General features: G+C 43.9%; 1 protein-coding gene across 11 annotated transcripts in view; it reads right to left on the bottom strand.

The window, feature by feature from the left end:
• The window catches only part of ANKRD44 (ankyrin repeat domain 44), a 618,040-nt gene that overhangs the window by 81,338 nt on the left and 517,164 nt on the right, over positions 1-19,538 (bottom strand). For all 11 annotated transcript variants that reach the window (XM_069225839.1, XM_069225843.1, XM_069225840.1 and 8 more), the window contains one exon: positions 11,798-11,881. In XM_069225839.1, the coding sequence (XP_069081940.1) occupies positions 11,798-11,881 (84 nt within the window). The remainder of the gene's footprint in view (positions 1-11,797; positions 11,882-19,538) is intronic.

The raw sequence follows: 19,538 nt of genomic DNA, 5'->3' as shown, positions 1-19,538 counted from the left end.
CAATACAGAAAGTGGTTAGAGCTCCTATATAAATTACCAATGGCCAAAGTAAGAGTTAATGGCGCTCTATCTAACCTGTTTCGGTTGGGGAGGGAACTAGACAGGGTTGCCCCCCTTTTACCCTTCATTTTCACTTTACCACTGGAGCCTTGAAGCATGGGTCAGAGCAGACCCTTTGATAAGTGGTCTCAGATGGGAGGACACGTAGGAGGAAAGAGTCTCGTTATATGCAGATGATAGTTGTTGTATGTGGTGCTACCAGAGCTAACTATCCTGATAATCTTACATATCTTTGAAATCTTTGGAAAGTACTCTGGTTACAAAGTAAACTGGGGTAAATACCACATATATCCTTCAATGGAAGGGGGTTACCGATATTACTAATAAACTGTCCAATGCAAATCTTGACACAGGGCTTTCAATACCGTGGAATTTCCGTAACCAATGATGTAGATGCTTTTTTTGAGCAAAACATACACACTCTGATCGACAAAAAAAGAAAGAAAATAAGAAAGAGAGAAAGAAAGAACGAAAGGAATGGACAGAAAGAACATTTCTAGAATGGGGGATACTCAAAAGAGAGGTACCCTTTTAATTAAGGAGAGTGCATGTCATAAATGGCTGGACAACAGACTGACAATTCTGCCAGGGTGGCTCTATGAAATATTGGGGGTCGGGAGATATATCCAAGTACTCGAGGCTGAGGTTGACCCTAGGCCTGATAGCTGCAAACCACAATATTGTGAGAATTTGGTGAATGTCACCAGAACTACAAACATGGAAAGAGGGCATGGATTGGTGCATGTTGGCTTAGAAACTGGTCTATAAAGACAGATGTTGCCCTATAAAATGGATCTGGAAGTCTTATAGAAGAATAAACTTAACTGTGCAGAGTATAACAAGGAGTACCACCGTTAGGCAGGTGGATTGGTACGGAACTACCAGAATAGTGCTGGTGACAAGTTGTAATTTCCCATGTTGACAAATCAATAAAAATAATTAAAAAAAATTGTGGCATGAAAACACTTTGAAACACATAAATTTTTAGGTCTCCGGGCAATAAAGGTGATTTTTTCCTGAATGGTTTCATAAGTGGTATATGCATTACAGTCGGAAAGCGATTGAATACAATTATACAACACAACACATGACGATGATTCAAGTAGTTGCTCAATTAATCCAGTCACAATTCTGTGACAAAATAGATCAGACTATTGAACATTTTGCTTCTGTGCCACAGAAGGCATGCACATGGCATGTCCCACAATGTTCTAGGGATAGCAGAGCTTGAAATGACAAAGGTGCAATTACAAGATACTAGTAGCAATAGAATATTACTTACATAACATGGAGGTGGTAAAGACAGAACACATAAAAATGTATAATAAGACAATGATCATCATTCCAGCTAGGATGAAGCTTGGAGGAGGGTAAAAGGAACAGTTTAAAATATAAGAGATTTTTTCAAGAACAGAGTTACTTCAGAGACAAATAGTAGAAGCTTTTGAAAGAGTTAGAAATAATGTAACTGGAATAAAGACGGAAACTACCTAAATGGAGAAATAATTCATGCGTTAGTCAATAATGATTAAAAAAACACAGATACCAGGTATTCTTGTAGCAAATTCCAAGGGGGAAATGGAGCATATGAATACACAGAATATTAGCACCTTCGTAGGCTCAGAGAGACAAAGCTTTCAACAAACAATCGGGGTCAAGGAAATTAATCCTTCCTTTAAAAGGTATAATATGAAAACATGCTGGAAGCACTTGGAGGTTTAGAAAATTAAAACCATTTGACTGACTGACCAATACTGACAAACAAGGACTGATGGCTCACTCACACAAAGGATAATCAAAACAATGCTACATATTTTCTGCAATAATAACTCAGTAGGCCCAGGTGGACTGTTGCATGATTTCTAAAACAATAATATATGGGCAGTTGTCAATAAATTGTCAGGGCTGTAGGACACTGAAAGAGCCAAAAATCTCTTCTTTGTCATCAGTCTCAGATGACAGGATTAATTCATACAAATGCTTGGCAAACCTGGTGAAGGATTTAACCAGCTCCTCATTGAGTTGTGTTCCATTTAAATGAGTATTCGAGTTCCTAAAACACTCGGGCATTTTAATCAACAAAAGGTTAGCGCATATCGTGAAGGCCAATCAAATTCCACTGCTGGGAAAAAATCAAAAGCAGATTTTTAATACGGTTGAAAGTGCAGGTGTCACTTTGGGGCAGAGTACAAGTAGCCAAGCTAACCATGGCAACCTGATTCAATAATATTTTCGGGATATCTTCTGTGAAACTACCTCGCTTCTTCATGCATCAGATACAAAAGGTAAACAAAAACCTTTTTATGGATAGGGAACAAGCACAAATTAAAAGCCATGAAATTACATCCAGCACTACTTCTGCTGGATTACGAATGCCCAATACAGCATCATACCGATTAGTTTATCGCATAGTATGTAACTGTCCATTTTAACGATCTACTGGTCGAGTTTGTGACAGGCTTAAAACTGACATGGAAATTGACATACCACTCGATGTAAAAACTGTATTAGTACACACAGACGTAGACTTTCAAGTCTTCACCCCGCAAATGTGGTGGAGAATGTGTTAGAAACTTAAGATTACATTTACGCCGCCAGGGCGAGATCTTCCTATGGAAAGTACTAAGGTATTTTAAGGAAATTGTTTATAAATTAAAAGAAAATATTCGTTAGAAAAAACCTAAAACACAATTCCCCAGTTCCTACTCACCTAGGACAACCACAGGGCATGATTTTCGATTATTTGTTCTATTTCTGACGTAAATTAAAAAACATAAGTGACAATTTAGAATTTATTTTATTAATGTGGTGTTTTGTATTTTGCAACATTTGTACTTGCTTAATTAAAACAAATTAGTAATCAAACTTAAAAATAAGTGAAATCAAATTCAGAGTTGGTTAAGTGGGTAAAAATACAATAAAACAATAGTCACTCATAGTTCATTCCTAACCTACTGTCTGCGGTATAGGGATGTTGTCATCCACGTGCATTTATTTTGTCCCAAACTTCACATAGATGTGTCTTAAAAGAGAAGAAGCTTCTTCATCACAGCTCTTATATCCCAACTCTTCACCAAATATCTTGCCATATATTATGGTACTTTTTCTGAGATGTCAATAAGGGCCAGATTAATAATCTGGCAAATGGCCCATTTCTCTGCCAGAGCAATGGAGTACATTATCCCGTCATCGTGACAGAGGTATCATCTGCTAGATTTAGTAATGACCGCCAAGCTGGCAGTCATTTCCTAAAGCAGTGCCAGCATGTGCTGTCACAGTGGTTCATGTCCATTCGTTTTGCAGTTTGGTGCAGGGTCCGTCAAGATGACAGAGTTATGCATTGAACTGTTTTCTTATTTTCAAAAAGAAAAACCTGAAGCGGGATTTTCTGTTTGAAAATAAGAAAGAAAATGCTCCGCTCGCCACTGGATTCCTTTCTGCCAGTGTTTGCTGGTGGTGACATTTACTGAACTGAAGACTTTGGTGAAATGTTTTACCCAGGCACCTTATGAGATGTTCAATTCCATGTCATTTCTCTCCGTGAATAAACCCTCTCACACTTTCCTCCAGAACGTTCAATAGTCCTTTTCCAGAGCAGTTTTTTCCAGGACAAGCTAATTAATCTTGAGCACTTCTCCCATTTTTTTGATTAGTAGCTTATAGCTGCTGTTTGTTTGTCTGATGGCCTCCACTGGAGCTTCAGAGCGGACTAGAGATTGTAGTTGCTGCTTCAGGAACCTGCATTCAAAACTGTCTTATCTCACTAGATGTCTTCAAGGTTTATTTCCCTTTCTCGACGTTTCTTGCGTCTAAAGGTCCCAGTTAGTTAATCAAATTCTAGTAATATGTCTCCCAATGTCCTCCATGCTCAATTTTGTGTGTAAGGTTTGCAACTAAATCCATGGTGTCTTTATTTTTTCCATTCTTCTATTTTTGACCTCATTGACTAGTTCCATCATATCCTTTCCCTTTCTCCAGTTACCAGGATAGTGCTAATTTCTTAAAGTTATCTGGGTTTTTTATGGACTGGCAGAGATAGATCATTGTAATCATGTTCTACTTTCCAAACACCCTTAACAATTTCAGATCCACACCAGTCTTCTGCCCTAAGCAAGGTGTAATCCATTACAGTTTGCCATACGGTGGCTGTATACTGGAATCCAATTATCTTTATTTTCAAAGGCATTCCTGGCAGAAATTAAACCTTAATAGGTACAAAATGTAGCTAGTTAAAACCATTTGCACCCATTTATGGGAACTGATGTATGATTGAGAAAATACCAAAGGCAGACTTGTCATCTGAATCATTTCCTCAGTTTCCCATTTTGTGGTTAAAATCCTAACATATGACAATATAAGATTTTGTTTAGCAGGTATAGATTTGCATCACAGGGTGCATTCAGAAGTCTGAGGAAACTTATTCTCTTGTTGATGGTAACCACTGATTATTTTCAGCACGGAACTGCCTAATAAAGTGAACAATGTTCAGTTCTGCAGGATTTCTGTAGTCCCCTGCTCTTTCTTGAGCCTGCATGTTGCATGCACATTTAGCGTGGTTAATAACCCGGGTTTCTCCCAGAGGATAGCATTCCAGGGATCCTGAAAGATTAAAACTTCAAGTTCATTCAGAAAGTCCATTATGCTAGCTTGTGGGTGATAACAGCCACATTCCATTGGAATAATAATTTTCACTTTTATCCAATCAATTTGATGTTCCCTCGGATTTCCATAGCCCACTGTTAGTCAGGCTTGCTTTACACAGGTTGATGTTTGTCTTTCATTTAAAGAGTGTTTTATTTGAGAAGCAATTTGAATTGTAGTTTCAATCCAATATTTATGAGAAAAAGATAGGGGAGGTGGGGATCTCCAGCTAGAGGTTTGTGCATTGCATTTTAGAGGATATAAAGTAACATTTTGGAATATGAAAAAATAGTATTACTTTACATACTCAAAAACAGCTTCGGTAAATAGGCCCATCTGTCTTCTGTTTTCAACTGGGACATGTATCTTTCTTTCAGGATGTGCATAGGAGACAGAAAGTAACAATACATTTGCTTATATGGGTAAACTTTTTCCAGTGAGATAATTACATTGTTCCGGGGGCAACTTAGTATTCCAAGACTCAGTATAAAATAATTTATATGTTTTCAAAGTATTCAAAGATACAGGGTAAATGTGCGTTCGCACCTTTCACCTATATATGTTCAGATATGCTGTCAGAATAAGGTTTACAATTTAATCCTCAAGGTCTCACATTCACTTTTATTAGGGTAAAGCTTGTGCACTAACAGAGCCACAATAGATTGCATATTAGAATACTGAGTTTACTATTTGGGTGTATATATATATATATATAGTTTGTTGTTCCTTTAGTCCTGGCTCAGCATGTACTGTGAAAGATACAGGGATGGGCAAAGAAGGCCAAGTTTTTCCTCAATGCTGTTTTCCTTGGTTCAGGCTGCTAAAGCTGAAGTGAACAAAGATGATGTTTTTTTCAGAAAGATAGATATGTAAACACTGAAAAGGGGCATAACATGTAACACCTGTGAGCAAGGTCGGAATGACTGAAACGCGTCGGGTGCTCTTGTGATCTTTGCGAATGATTTAAAGCCCAGCATTAAAGTAATTGGAAAATGTACACCTTTGGAGTGCGGTTCTTTCCTTGCTAAGCTGAGGAATTTGCTTAAATATATATATATATATATATATATGGAAAATGTCACTTACTCAGTGTACATCTGTTCGTGGCATGTTCCGCTGCAGATTCACATGCTTTGCACAGGTCCTGCCATCTAATGTTGGGCTTGGAGTGTTACAAGTTGTTTTTCTTCGAAGAAGTCTTTTCGAGTCACAGGATCGAGTGACTCCTCCTTTTCGGCTCCATTGTGCATGGGCATTGACTCCATCTTAGATTGTTTTCCCGCAGAGGGTAAGGTAGGAGTGATAGAATGTAAATAAATAGATGCCCATGCAATGGAATAGAGATGTATATACATATGTACAAATTTTAAACGTAACTTAAACGGCTACAGGCTTCCGGGGAGGAGGGAGGGCGCATGTGAACCTGCAGCGGAACATGCCACAAACAGATGTACACTGGGTAAGTGACATTTTCCGTTCAATGGCATGTGTAGCTGCAGATACACATGCTTTGCATAGACTATAAAGCAGTAATCCTCCCCTAAGCGGTGGTCATCCTGTAGGAGTTGAAGTTGTTTGAAATAGTGTCCTTAGTGCAGCCTGTCCTACTGTGGCCTGCTGTGTTGCTAACACATCTACACAGTAATGCTTGGTAAATGTATGAGGTGTGGACCAAGTAGCTGCTTTACATATTTCTGTCATTGGTATATTTCCTAGAAATGCCATTGTTGCTCACTTTTTTCTAGTAGAATGTGCTTTTGGTGTAATTAACAGTTGTCTTTTAGCCTTTAGGTAACAAGTTTGGATACATTTGACTATCCACCTGGCTATGCCTTGTTTTGATATGGGATTACCAGTATGGGTTTTTTGGAATGCGACAGACAATTGTTTCGTTTTTCGAAATGATTTTGTTCTGTCGATGTAATACATTAGAGCTCTTTTAATATCTAATGTATGTAGTGCTCTTTCTGCCACTGAGTCTGGCTGTGGGAAGAAGACTGGGAGTTCCACTGTTTGATTTAAATGAAACGGTGAGATGACTTTAGTTAGAAATTTAGGGTTAGTGCGAAGTACAACCTTATGTTTGTGTACTTGTATAAAGGGTTGTTCAATAGTGAATGCTTGTATTTCACTAACTCTTCGTAATTAAGTGATTGCGACTAGAAATGCTACTTTCCAAGTTAGGAATTGAATCTGACAGGAGTGCATGGGTTCAAAGGGTGGACCCATGAGTCGTGTGAATACAATGTTAAGATTCCATGAGGGTACTGGTGGCGTTCTTGGAGGTATGATTCGTTTGAGACCCTCCATGAAAGCTTTGATGACAGGCACTCTAAATAGAGATTTGTTTTGTTTATTTTGCAAATATGCAGAAATTGCTGTGAGATATATCTTAATGGATGAAAAAGCTGTGGAGTAAATAACCTACAATATGTTGTATGGTTGCGTATAAGGGCATTATTTCTTTTTCTTGGCAGTAAAAAACAAATATTTTCCATTTGTTTGCATAACACTGCCTGGTGGTAGGTTTTCTTGCTTGTTTAATCACTTCCATACATTCTGGTGGAAGATTTAGATATCCAAACTAAGATTTCAAAAGCCAGATTGCCAGATTGAGCACTGCTGGATTGGGGTGTCTGATCATTTGTTTGTTTTGTGTCAACAGGTCCGGTCTGTTTGGGAGTTTAATGTGTGGTACTACTGACAGGTCTAGCAATGTGGTGTACCACAGTTGACGTGCCCACGTTGGTGCTATAAGTATGAGTTTGAGTTTGTTTTGACGCAGTTTGTTGACCAGAAATGGAATGAGCGGGAGAGGGGGAAAAGCGTAAGCAAATATCCCTGACCAGTTGATCCATAGAGCATTGCCATTGGATCGAGGGTGTGGGTACTTGGACGTGAAGTTTAGGCATTTTGCGTTGTGATTGGTGGCGAACAGGTCTATGCCTGGTGTGCCCCACTGACGAAAGTATTTGTGAAGTACTTGGGGGTGAATTTCCCACTCGTGGGTTTGTTGGTGATCTCAACTGAGGTGGTCTGCTAATTGATTGTGAATTCCTGGAATGTACTGAGCTGCCAGGTGTATATTGTTGTGAATTGCCCAATGCCAAATCTTTTGTGTTAGAAGGCAAAGTTGTGATGAGTGGGTTCCTCCCTGTTTGTTTAAGTAGTACATTGTTGTCATATTGTCTGTTCTGACAAGAATGTGTTTGTGAGCAAGAAAAGGATGAATGGCTCTTAGTGCTAGGGATACTGCTAGCAGTTCTAAGTGATTTATGTGGAATTGTTTTTGTTTGTTGTCCCATTGTCCCTGAATATTGTGATTGTTGAGGTGTGCCCCCCATCCAATCATTGATGCATCTGTTGTGAGAATGGCGTGAGGCACAGGGTCTTGAAATGGCCGCCCTTTGTTTAAATTTGTGGGATTCCACCACTGAAGCGAAATGTGTGTTTGGCAGTCTATCAACACTAGATCGTGGAGATGACCATGTGCCTGTGACCAATGTTTTGCGAGGCACTGTTGTAAGGGCCGCATGTGTAACCTTGCGATTGGGACAATGGTGATGCATGATGCCATCATACCCAGGAGTTTCATGACAAAACGGACAGTGTAGTGTTGGTTTGGCTGAATTTTTGGCAATATGGTGTGGAACGATTGCACTCTTTGTGGGCTTGGGCTTGCAAGCGCCTTTTGGGTGTTTAGTGTAGCCCCTAAGTACTGCTGAATTTGTGATGGTTGCAGGTGTGACTTTTGGTAATTTATTGAGAACCCTAGTGTGTGGAGGGTGTTTATTACATAACGTGTGTGATGTTGGCACTGTGTTTGAGTGTTGGCTTTTATTAGCCAATCGTCGAGATATGGGAATACATGCATATGTTGTCTCCTTATGTATGCTGCGACTACAGCAAGGCATTTTGTAAAGACCCTGGGAGCTGTTGTTATCCCGAAGGGTAATACTTTGAACTGGTAATGTTTTCCTTGTATAACAAATCTGAGGTATTTTCTGTGAGCTGGATGGATGGGTATGTGAAAATATGCATCTTTTAGATACAGTGTTGCCATAAATTCTTCCTGTTGTAGCAGTTGGACTACATCTTGTAGCGTTACCATGTGAAAGTGTTCTGATCGGATGTAGAGGTTGAGAGTCCTGAGATCTAATATTGGTCTTAATGTTTTGTCCTTTTTGGGAATAAGGAAGTACAGGGAGTAAACCCCTGTTCCTTTTTGATGATGTGGCACAAGTTCTATGGCTTGTTTGAGTAATAGTGCCTGTACTTCTGTTTGCAACATTGCAAGATGTTGCGCTGAAAGTTTGTGCGTTTTTGGGGGAATGTCTGGAGGAATTTGTGTGAACTCTATGCAGTAACCATGTTGGATAATGGATAGTGCCCATGTGTCTGTTGTGATGTTTAACCATTGGCCGTGGAACATTTTCAGTCTTCCTCCCACAGGGGAAGTGTGTTGAGGGAAGGTGGTGGTAAAGTCACTGTTTGTTATTAGTGGCTTGTTTTGAGGATTGGTATTTTCCTCTAGATTTGGGGAATTGTCCTCTGTAGGATCCCCGAAATCCCCCTCTTTGATATTGTGTCTGGTAAGAGGGCTTGGCTTGTGAGGTAGATGGCTCGGAATGCTGTGGCCTGAAGCCTCCCCTATATTGAGGCTTTCGAAATGAGCCTCTGTATTGGGATGAATAAAGCGCTCTCATCGCTTTGGCCGTGTCAGCGTCTTTTTTCATCTTGTCAATGGCTGTGTCCACCTGTTTGCTGAATAATTGTTGCTGATTAAAAGGCATGTTGAGGACGGCCTGTTGGATTTCAGGTTTAAAACCTGATGACCTAGCCATGCATGTCGTCTAATGGTGACGGCTGTATTTATAGTCCTTGCGGCTGTATCTGCTGAGTCTAGCGCCGATCTTATTTGATTGTTCGTAACTGCCTGTCCCTCCTCTACTAACTGCTGGGCTCTCTTCTGTTGGTCCTTGGGGAGATGCTGAATAATGTCCTTCATCTCATCCCAGTGAGCCCTATCGTATCTAGCTAGTAGGGCTGCGAATTAGCAATGCGCCACTGATTAGCTGCCTGTGACGCCACCCTTTTCCCTGCAGAATCGAATTTCTTGCTTTCTTTATCTGGAGGGGTGCATCTCCAGAGGACTGTGAGTTAGCCTTTTTCTTGCTGCGCTGACCACTACTGAATCTGGGGGCAGCTGTTGTGTGATAAAAATGGGGTCTGAGGGTGGTGGCTTGTACTTTTTCTCTACCCTTGGGGTTATAGCCCTTCCTTTAACCGGTTCTTGGAATATTTGCTGCGCATGTTTGAGCATACCGGGGAGCATAGGTAGGCTTTGGTATGTGGCATGAGTTGAGGACAATGTATTGAACAAGAAGTCATCCTCCAGAGGTTCGGTGTGCATGGTCACGTTGTGAAAAGCTGCTGCCCTAGCTAGAACCTGTGTATATGAGGTGCTATCCTCAGGTGGCGATGGTTTAGATGGGTTGAACTCTGGACTATTGTCTGAGACTGGGTCGTCATAGAGATCCCATGGATCTGTGTCATGTTGTGACTGCATAGTGTGTGATGGAGACTGTGCAGTGGGTGTAGCAGGCGGGGAGACAGTTGGTTGAGGAGACTGGTGAGGAGAAAACTGGGGAGGCGGAGATTTCTCTCTTGGCACTTTAGCCGTTGGCTGATCAGTGTCCAAACGTCCATGGAAGGCCAGTTTTCTTTTTGTTTTCAGAGAAGGTGCTGTGAGGATCTTGCCAGTGTCCTTGTGGATTTGTATCCTGGCCTGTTTTTCATCGAAATCCTCCATTTGTTGCAATTCCTCATCAAATCTATGGCTTTCTTTTAATTGTTTCGAAAGTCCATGCTCCTCTGTATAGGTATGCTTTTTCGGCTCCGAAGCCGGTTTTTTCGGCACCGATGGGCCTGGAGTAGTTGTTGGCCTCGGTTCCGAAAGTGACTTTCGGGGTCTCGACTCAATGGGTCGGTGTCGTATGATTTCGGATCCTGTGCCTCGGCTCGAGTCCGAAGGCTTTGTTACTGGTGTGGCCTTTTTCGGTGCCAAAGATGTTACTTGGTCACCGGTCGCTTTTTTACGGGTAGAGCCATGGCCTTCCGGCAGTGGTGTCCCCGAGGCCTTGTGTTTGGGCTTGGTTTGGGTTGGGGCAAGCGTACTCACGTGCTGGCCAGCTGTTAGTGGTCGGTCGATGTCGGACTCTTGTTCGGAATCGGATCCCCGAACGGAGACGGCGGTGTGAATCATCTCCTCCTCTTCTGCGTTGAGGCGTTCGGTGCTTCTGGACGCCATCTCTAACCTTCGCACTCTTCGGTCTCTTAAAGTCTTTTTCGAACGGAAGGATTTACAGGCTTCACAGGTATCCTCTCGATAATCTGGAGATAAACACAGGTTCAAACCAGATGTTGATCTGTGTAGGGATACTTGGCGTGGCACCGAGGGCAGAATCTAAACGGTGTCCGGTCCATGAGGCTTCGACAATACTTTTGGTCGGGCCGACCAGGCCCAAATTGGGCGCAGGTGCCCCGAAGGGCAATCAAAGATGTGTATCTGCTGGTACTGAGGTGTCAATGCTGGGTGAGACGCGATTGAAAACAATACCAACGATTTTAGATGGTTTATAAGATTTTCCGACTCGAACAACCGGAGTGAAGAGGAACACGTCCGAACCCGATGGTGGAAAGAAAACAATCTAAGATGGAGTCGATGACCATGCGCAATGGAGCCAAAAAAAGGAGGAGTCACTCGGTCCCGTGACTCGAAAAGACTTCTTTGAAGAAAAACAACTTGTAACACTCCAAGCCCAACACTAGATGGACCTGTGCATAGCATGTGTATCTGCAGCTACACATGCCATCGAACATATATAATACCTACCTTGTCAAATTGTTCTGTTGTTGATATTTTTACTGCAATATTAGGTAGCATGGTGTTACAGAAAAAATTATTGTTTATGCCCCATAAACACATGCCACAGCAGTCACAAATTCAGGCAATGGAGTCAACAATGTAATATCCGAATATATATCTCAGTCCTGTGATTCCCAAACCATACATCTGAGGTGAATAGGGTCTTACCTTCCTTTGGCATCTCTACAGCTAACAATGCTCGTATCGATGGCCCCAATGAGCAAAGAAGCACAATTTTCATGGTCATTAAATCTGAAATTAAGTCACAAAAGTATTATTTAATTCATGTACTGCCCACCCACCTACATAGAGACAAATGTACAATTGCTTAGATGCATCAATAAACCCTAGGACCACTGCACATACATGAGACACATTTGCCTTTTTGTTAAAGACGTTCTTCATCAGTAAACTAGGTTGTTAACGTCACCCAATTTGAATGGTAATGCTCTGTTGTGGAGTCAGGATGCATGAGTCAAACCAGGATGCCTGAAGATGAAACAGACATCTTGAAGTGCTATCTCAGCCTCTGCGAGGTACACAGCTTGGCTAACTAAATGCAAAACTACATAATTAGGTGGTCAGGATATGAGGGTAAGAAGCAGATGAGTGTATGATCATACCTGGCTCCTGGTGTCAATGTTTGCCTCATAGTGTTCGGCTCTTTTACCCTCTTACTACCCTTATCTCAGTGTGCCTAGAAGTGGGACTCTGGCCCCACTGCTTCACACCATCAGCTGCTGGACATGTACATGCGATATGAGAAGAGTACAAAAACACAGTTAATTCAATGGCTTTTTGAAGGGATACTGTAAGATGAACCCCCAGATATTTTAGTGTTTCCTGGGCTAAAGGGACACATTCTGCAAAGGTCATCTTGATGGTCGATGGCATTAGCGGGCAACAGAAGATGTGATGGCCTAACCTCCAGGAGGAGGGATCCGCTGATCCCTTGGAAAGGTTTGCAGGATGTTCCCCAAGGAGTTATTATCCAGGTCCTGTAAGCATAAAAAGGGTTCTCTCGCTAAAATGAAATAAATGCACGGTTACCAAATATTTATTCAGCTAGTTAACAAACACCCCTGCCCGCTTGTGGCTACAAACCAAGTACTGCCCCTGATCATGTGCAGATCCTGGTTACACAAGCAACTTCAGGAAACAGCAAGGCCTTTGAACCCTGACCTGGGGAAAAGGAGATAAATGTTACAGAGTGTGGACTAGTCTTTGACTGCAGCCCTAACCTCATCCTATCACTTGAGGGAACTGAAGAAACAAAGCCTCTTCCTTAGAACGTTCCAAATTAATTCCAAGACTGAGTAGCCTTTCGAAAAAGCAGCCCGAGCCCACCAGTAGATGGGGACTGAGCACCACCTTTCTTATTTCTATCTCTAAGGAAGGACAAATAGAACACAAGATAGACACAACCAGAAAGCAACTGACCCTCATCAGAGATGAGTGAAGAAAGAAATGGGCAGCTATCAAAACAATGACCTTAGCAGAGGTTGACGGCACAAAACAAAAACACCCACATGTTAATTTTTCACTAAGAAGTAGTGTAAGGCAGGACATTTATTTGCAACTGGCATTTCAAGCAGTCCCAGAAAATTAAAATCACACGTTTGTACAGAGGTTAATTGTTACACGAGGGGACAGGTTTCAAAATCCCTTAAACAAGTGGACAAGATTACAAATATTATGCTACTGACTTTGTACTTCGGCAGTGGGAAGGGTCAGTCAGTCAGCTGAATGTAATCCTACAAAGAAAGCTCCTTAGCCATCTTCTTGGTTGACATTTGACTGATGGACACAGGTTTGGAATGCTGCTTGGTGGTCCTATATTCAAACTTAGTTCACTCACTGAACAAAGTCCAAAGTGCAGAGTGCAGTGAAGGTTACAGGGAAACGATTGGCTCACTGTCCAGGGTAGTGATCCAACAGTTCAGGAAATGAAATAGAACAGAGGGGAAAGTGGCTCAGACAGGCAGACATACACGAAGTCGAACACCCAAAGAGGCCATAATGGATCCGTGATTCATTGTTATAACTCGTTGTTATTAACGTCTCTCTCTCTCCCTCCCTCCCCGGCTCCCCTCTCCGAGAATGGCCTTTTTACCAAAAGAGTAATAAAACTACGCACATTTAAAGTAGTTTACCTCAAACAAGTGGGCAGAGTGGGGGCACGGACATGAAATACTGTGGCCCCACTGACTGCTGAGCCCCTTCCTTACAGTAGCTATTACGCTAGAAGGCACTACAGGGCGAGGCTGGTGCATTATAATTTCTACATATGGTACGGGTGGTCTTTTATCCACATGCAGTCTGTAAAGGACTGATCACATATATCTCCTAGCTCGCTGGTGGATCTGGGACTGCGGTCTCACAGAGAACATTAGATTGCTGGACTTCCAAGTTTGAGCAACGCTGCCAGGAGTCTGTGCAATGTTGGCAGAGACAATGTCACGCTCTGCGGTGGCAGCTTTAGATCTAACCAGTGGATCTGATGCTCACGTTCTGCAGTAACACTCTCAGGGTATGTATTACTGGACCTCTTGATGTCCTGGCCTCATGTGGGTCACAGAATACTGAGCCTAGGGAAGTGACTCAGAATAGACACAGAAAGGTGGACTGGCTGCTTGCCACAGTCGCTCACTGGTGGGGTCAATTGGTCTGACTAGCCATGTATCAGAAACCCACGTTTGACGCAATAAGCTGGATCTATTTTGACCATGCTGCTGGTGACTGCTGGACACGTGTCAGTCAGGAGGAGGGTCTGCAACTTCTGTTGGAGAGAGAAGAAAAACAAACCTGAGGGCCTGTTACAGAGATGGCGAGTCCTATGTAAGGCCTGCAGTAAGGCACTCATCCAGCTGACTGCTGCTGGCCTGAAGATGGGCCCTAGGAGGAGAGGCTTCTTGGGGACTAGCACCTCAAAGTGCCCTGTGCCGCGGCCATCGCACGTGGGGACGGTGGTATTTACCATCTTCTGCTGGTGTGCCCCCAGCACGGCAGGTAAGTGGAACCTAATCTGTAGACTCATAACAAAGACAGAAGCCCGGCTGTTTCTTTATACCTCTGCTGCATGCTGACAATTACAAGTACTGCCAAAAACTGGCTGGTATCTTTGTGTAAGGTTGGGCCCAACACATTTTCTAATTCCAATCTAGGCTGTTGTTCTGCAGGACATCTCAAGAGTGAGTGAATGCTAACTCCTCTTCAGTGGGTATATGTTGCCACCAGGGGGGGTTAGTGACATGCAGTCTTGCTTTCCAAAGAGCGCAGATGACATCTGGAATGTGGGGTTCGGAAGGCAAAATTAGACCTGCTTTTGTGAGATTGAATTACAGATGAGAGGAAGCAAATTAGCTCTAAACATCAGTGAAATGGAGGTGTTCTTTATGACCCTTGTTATTCTTTTGCCACTGTTCTTGTCTTGACCGAAAAAGCTGAGGGCTGCTCCTCTAACCGTTCCAACAGTCAACGACCGTGTAATAAACGACAACCAGCAACTCTGTACAGCACTCGAGAAAACCAAGGTGATGAAAAGCTGCAACTTTCAACTTAAAGTTGCCTGAAATACCTTAGCCTTTCTCAACAGGCCATAAAGATCTTTACTCTTCAGAGCTAATGCCCTGCACTGGCCTAAGCACTATATGTTGTCCCTGTTACTCAGCTAGCAGTGGGCCTTCACTGATTTCAAGTCAGGCAATGGGTTAAGTTTAAGATATTCTCCTTAGATCATAGTACAGTCTAAGGACAAATGACCACAATATTTGGCACAACCTTTTAGGAGATATATTTGGAGGACGCTATTAAGCTTTAAGGATAACTTTATGGATAACTTTACGCTGTTTCCAGCTAGGTTAAGAGAGTGAGGTCATAACGGGTACTTTTCAAACATGTCCTCATTCCATCAAATCTCGTCTTCTAAGTAAGGTATTTGGTGGAGAAGCCCTGACCACCACAGGAGTTGCACAGGTGGGCCAAAAGATCAACTAACAAGCATCCTTAATTATTTACCTATTGCTTGCATGAACCTGGGCTAAAATGTGTTTTTTGATAAAATATTTTTTTTTGAGTTTTGGTATTATACATGCAGAAGCAGTAAACATTTAATCAATAATACATGAGCATTTCATTAGTTATTTGGATACGAAAAACAACCACCTTTGTCTTACAAACAGTATGATCACAATGTGACAGTGTGACTTGTGAGGTCCCCCCTGGTTACAACCACCTTCGCCCAGTTGACCCAACCATTTGCCCCAGACTCGGCTGTGCTTCTGCGGAGACCCTGAGCTTCGTACACCACTCGTTCCTGTCATGCACACCAGTCCACCCCTCGTCACCACTCAGATAGTGACATGGGGGACGGTGACATCCAGCGTGCCACGATGTTTCTCTTGGCCACCAGGAGAGCTGTACCTGGAAATAATCTTTTGGCTCCTGTACCCCACCTCGCCCTCTATCACCCCAAGTAATACCAGCATGGGGGAGAAAGGTGCCTCCCATCCCCAGGCCTGTGTCAGTTCCTGTGTCAGTTCCTGTGCTACTCTGGCCCAATAAACTGTAATTACCAGACATACCCACACCATGTGGTAGAAATTCGCTGGCTCATGACCACATTTAGGACAGGAGGGATCAGGACGGAGGCCAGCCTTATGCATTCAGAGGGTTGTGAGGTAGACCGTGTGTAGGCAGTATGTCTGCACTAGCCCCGGTCTGGAGGAGATGGCAAGACCCCGCGGGGTCATCAGAGCATCGCGCCAATCCTCATCCTCCAGGGGTCCAATTCATTCCTGTCACTGATGCCGCAGCGTGTCAGGCGTATTGGCGTTTAATGTGCAATATATTTGGGAGATATCACCTCATTCCAGGTTCCCCATAAGGAGTTTTGCCGCTGAGGGGCTAAATTCAGGTAATGATTCTCACAATAAAATCTGGGCCTGGAGAGCGTGCCTCAACTGTAGGTATTTGTAGAATGGGAGTGAGTGAGGGCATAGGTACTTTGGAGGTCTTGAAAGGTACAAATCTGTGTCCCCGACCATATGTCTCCCAATCGAGTTATTCCTATTGGGTCCCAGGCCCGAACTCTGGGAGAGCCTCCACTCCCCCCCCCCAACCAGGTACTGTGGCAAATGAGGGTCTATTGAGTGAGCCTGCTACCCCATTGTGTGCGTCGGAGTGCTGCTCTCCAGGCCAGGAAGACTTCCTTGGTTACCGAAGGAGTGGATTGAGATATGGGGGACCCACAGAGTATAGCCTGTAAACACGGGAACCCCAATATGGATAATTTGAGCCTGTAGGCTGGGTCAGTCCACCCTCCACTGAACCACTCGTTGATCACCAAAAGACTGGATGCTAAGTAGTACAAGTAGAGGCTGGACATCCCCAGTCCCCCGTCACAGGGACCCCGTAAGCAATATCTGAATGCAATACGAGGATGTAATCCATGCCACAGAAATGTCTTTGCCATGCTATCTAGAGCACTGAACCATGATCGGGGCAGGTGAAGTGGTAGGTTTTGAAAAACATACAAAAAATGGGGGAGGACCATCATCTTGAACAGGGCTATGCGACCAATCACATTCAAAGGGAGAGACTGCCAACCGGTGAGGTCGGTCTTGGCCTTCCTAACTAATGGCTGGAGATTGAGAGACCAGGCAAGCTCCGGGTGCAATGCGACCCATACACCCAGGTACTTGAAGCTTAGTCTACGAATAGGAATATTCTTGTGATGGGTTGAGGAGGTATCAGTACCGCCTTATTCGAGTTTACCTTGAGGCTTGACTCAATTCCAAACCTGGAGAGTAGGTGAAGGCAGTGGGGGGCGCTGTGCGCGGGGTCCGCTAAGTATAGGGGAATGTTGTCTGCGTACAAGGCTATATGATCCTCTTCAGTCGTTTCTCATGCCCACCCCCTAAGTTGTGCGTCAGTACATATAAGGTGGGCCAATGGCTCAATCACCAACACAAAGAGGAGCGGTAACAGTGGACACCCGTGGGGTTCCTTGCCGTATTGGGAAGGCTGCTGACAGGACCCCATTCACCTGCACTCAGGCCGTCGGCAAAGAGTACAGAACCCTCACCATGGCCCAGAACTTAGGTCCGAGACCTGCATGCGCCATCACTGACTGAAGGTACTCCTAATCCACAATGTCAAATGCCTTTTCAAAATCAATTAAAAGCAACCCTAGATCCCCTGGCAGTCGATGACGGGCCACCTGAAGTCTCCGAAGGCAATGTTTCGTGCTGCGTGAGGGCATAAAGCCACATTGGATCTGGGTGGGTCAGTTTGGGGGAGACTATTTTAAGTCTGTTGACCAGTATAGTCGCGAAGATTTTGACTTCTCCGTTGAGGAGCGATATTGGACGGTACTCTTTGCAAGGTGTCGAAAGTGGCTGCGTTTTAGGAATAAGCACTATTGTCGCTTGGTCCATCTCCAGGGGGAAAGCTGCCCACCTGTCAGACCTCATCATTTAATGAGAGCAGGTGGGATGAAAGGAACAGAGTATAGTATTCTGATGGAAATTCATCGGGCCTCAGCGTCTTACCAGCCGCTAATCTAGAAATCACCTCCACGTCTGTAAGAGGTTCACCTAGAGCCCGTGATTCCTCGGGGGACAAACGGGGAAGGGCAATCGACCCCAAAAAGTGACTGTGGGAGTGTGAACTGCATTGCCCCAGAGGAGTGTACAATCGTTCATAGTACTGGGCGAAGGCCTGGGCAATCTCAGGAAGAGAGCGCCTTTGTGTGCCACCATTGTCAATTATCTCCAGTATAATTCTCGAGGCGTGATGATGTGAGGCTAACCAATACAACAATTTGCCGTTTTTGTCCCCCCACTCGTAGACCTGGGACGTGGTGGCCCTCCATAGGTGTTTGGCGGCCTCCATTGAGTGCTGGGATATCTCCTTGCGGACTAGGCTTAGATGGGGGAGACTGCCTCCTCAGAGTCCAAAGCGAGATCTCTCTCCAGTTGAAGGGCCTGTGCCCTCTCACGCTCCTGTGCTCGGATCTGTGCCCTGGTGTATCCTCGTATGGTTGCATTATCTGCAGCCCGTAGTGTGGTGTCTTTTGAAATAGAGCCTTCATTGGATTTGAAGTACACCTGCAATTCTGTTTGCAGGATTTAGACGAACTGCTCATCTTGAAGGTAACAGTCATTGAGGAACCACACTGGCCTCTGGCCCAGTCCCAGGGAGCCCATGCTAGCCAGAACAGGGGAGTGATCCGAGATCCCATCGGGGAGGATTTGGATATGGGATAAGAGCTTGCAGTCCACAGCTGGTAAGAGAATTAAGTCAATATGAGAATGGACACGATGCGCAGCCGAAGTATGGGTGAACTGTCTGTGGCATGGATGCCAGGTCCTCCAGGCATCGCATAGCCTGAGCTTATCAAGCCATCCACTGAGGTGGCCCACCCCACTCCATCTCGCATTCAAGGGGACCCCAAGACATCAAGATGACGGTCTGGGACCGCACTGACGATGCCCACAAGAATTATGATGCCCTGGGGGATATTCAGGAGGACTTCCAACAGATTGTTTAGGCAACTGGGGAGAGTTGTGGGCGGCACATAGACACTTCAAGGTGTACCAACTGCCCTTCTAGGGTCCCTGTCAGACCTACAAAGCAACCCTGCGGGTCACAGAACTCACTTGTGACCATCATGGGGAAGAAGCGTCTCAAGGCAATGGCCACCCGGCGGCAACCCTGGGTATACCCTTAATGGTAAACTCTATCAAACCCTTTGCAGGCAAAAAGGGGCAGTTCATCCCCATGAGATGGTTTCCTGGAGTAGTAGTATTTCAGGGAGGTGGCAGTGGGCACATGTAAAGATAGTGGCATGCTTCACATGATCCAAAAGACCATTAACATTCCATGACATTATGCTAAATAGTATTGG

Source organism: Pleurodeles waltl, chromosome 3_1 (genome assembly GCF_031143425.1).
Source record: "Pleurodeles waltl isolate 20211129_DDA chromosome 3_1, aPleWal1.hap1.20221129, whole genome shotgun sequence".
Lineage (NCBI taxonomy): Eukaryota > Metazoa > Chordata > Amphibia > Caudata > Salamandridae > Pleurodeles > Pleurodeles waltl.
The sequence above is the reverse complement of the archived record's forward strand: the minus strand, read 5'-3'. Positions and strand labels throughout refer to the sequence as shown.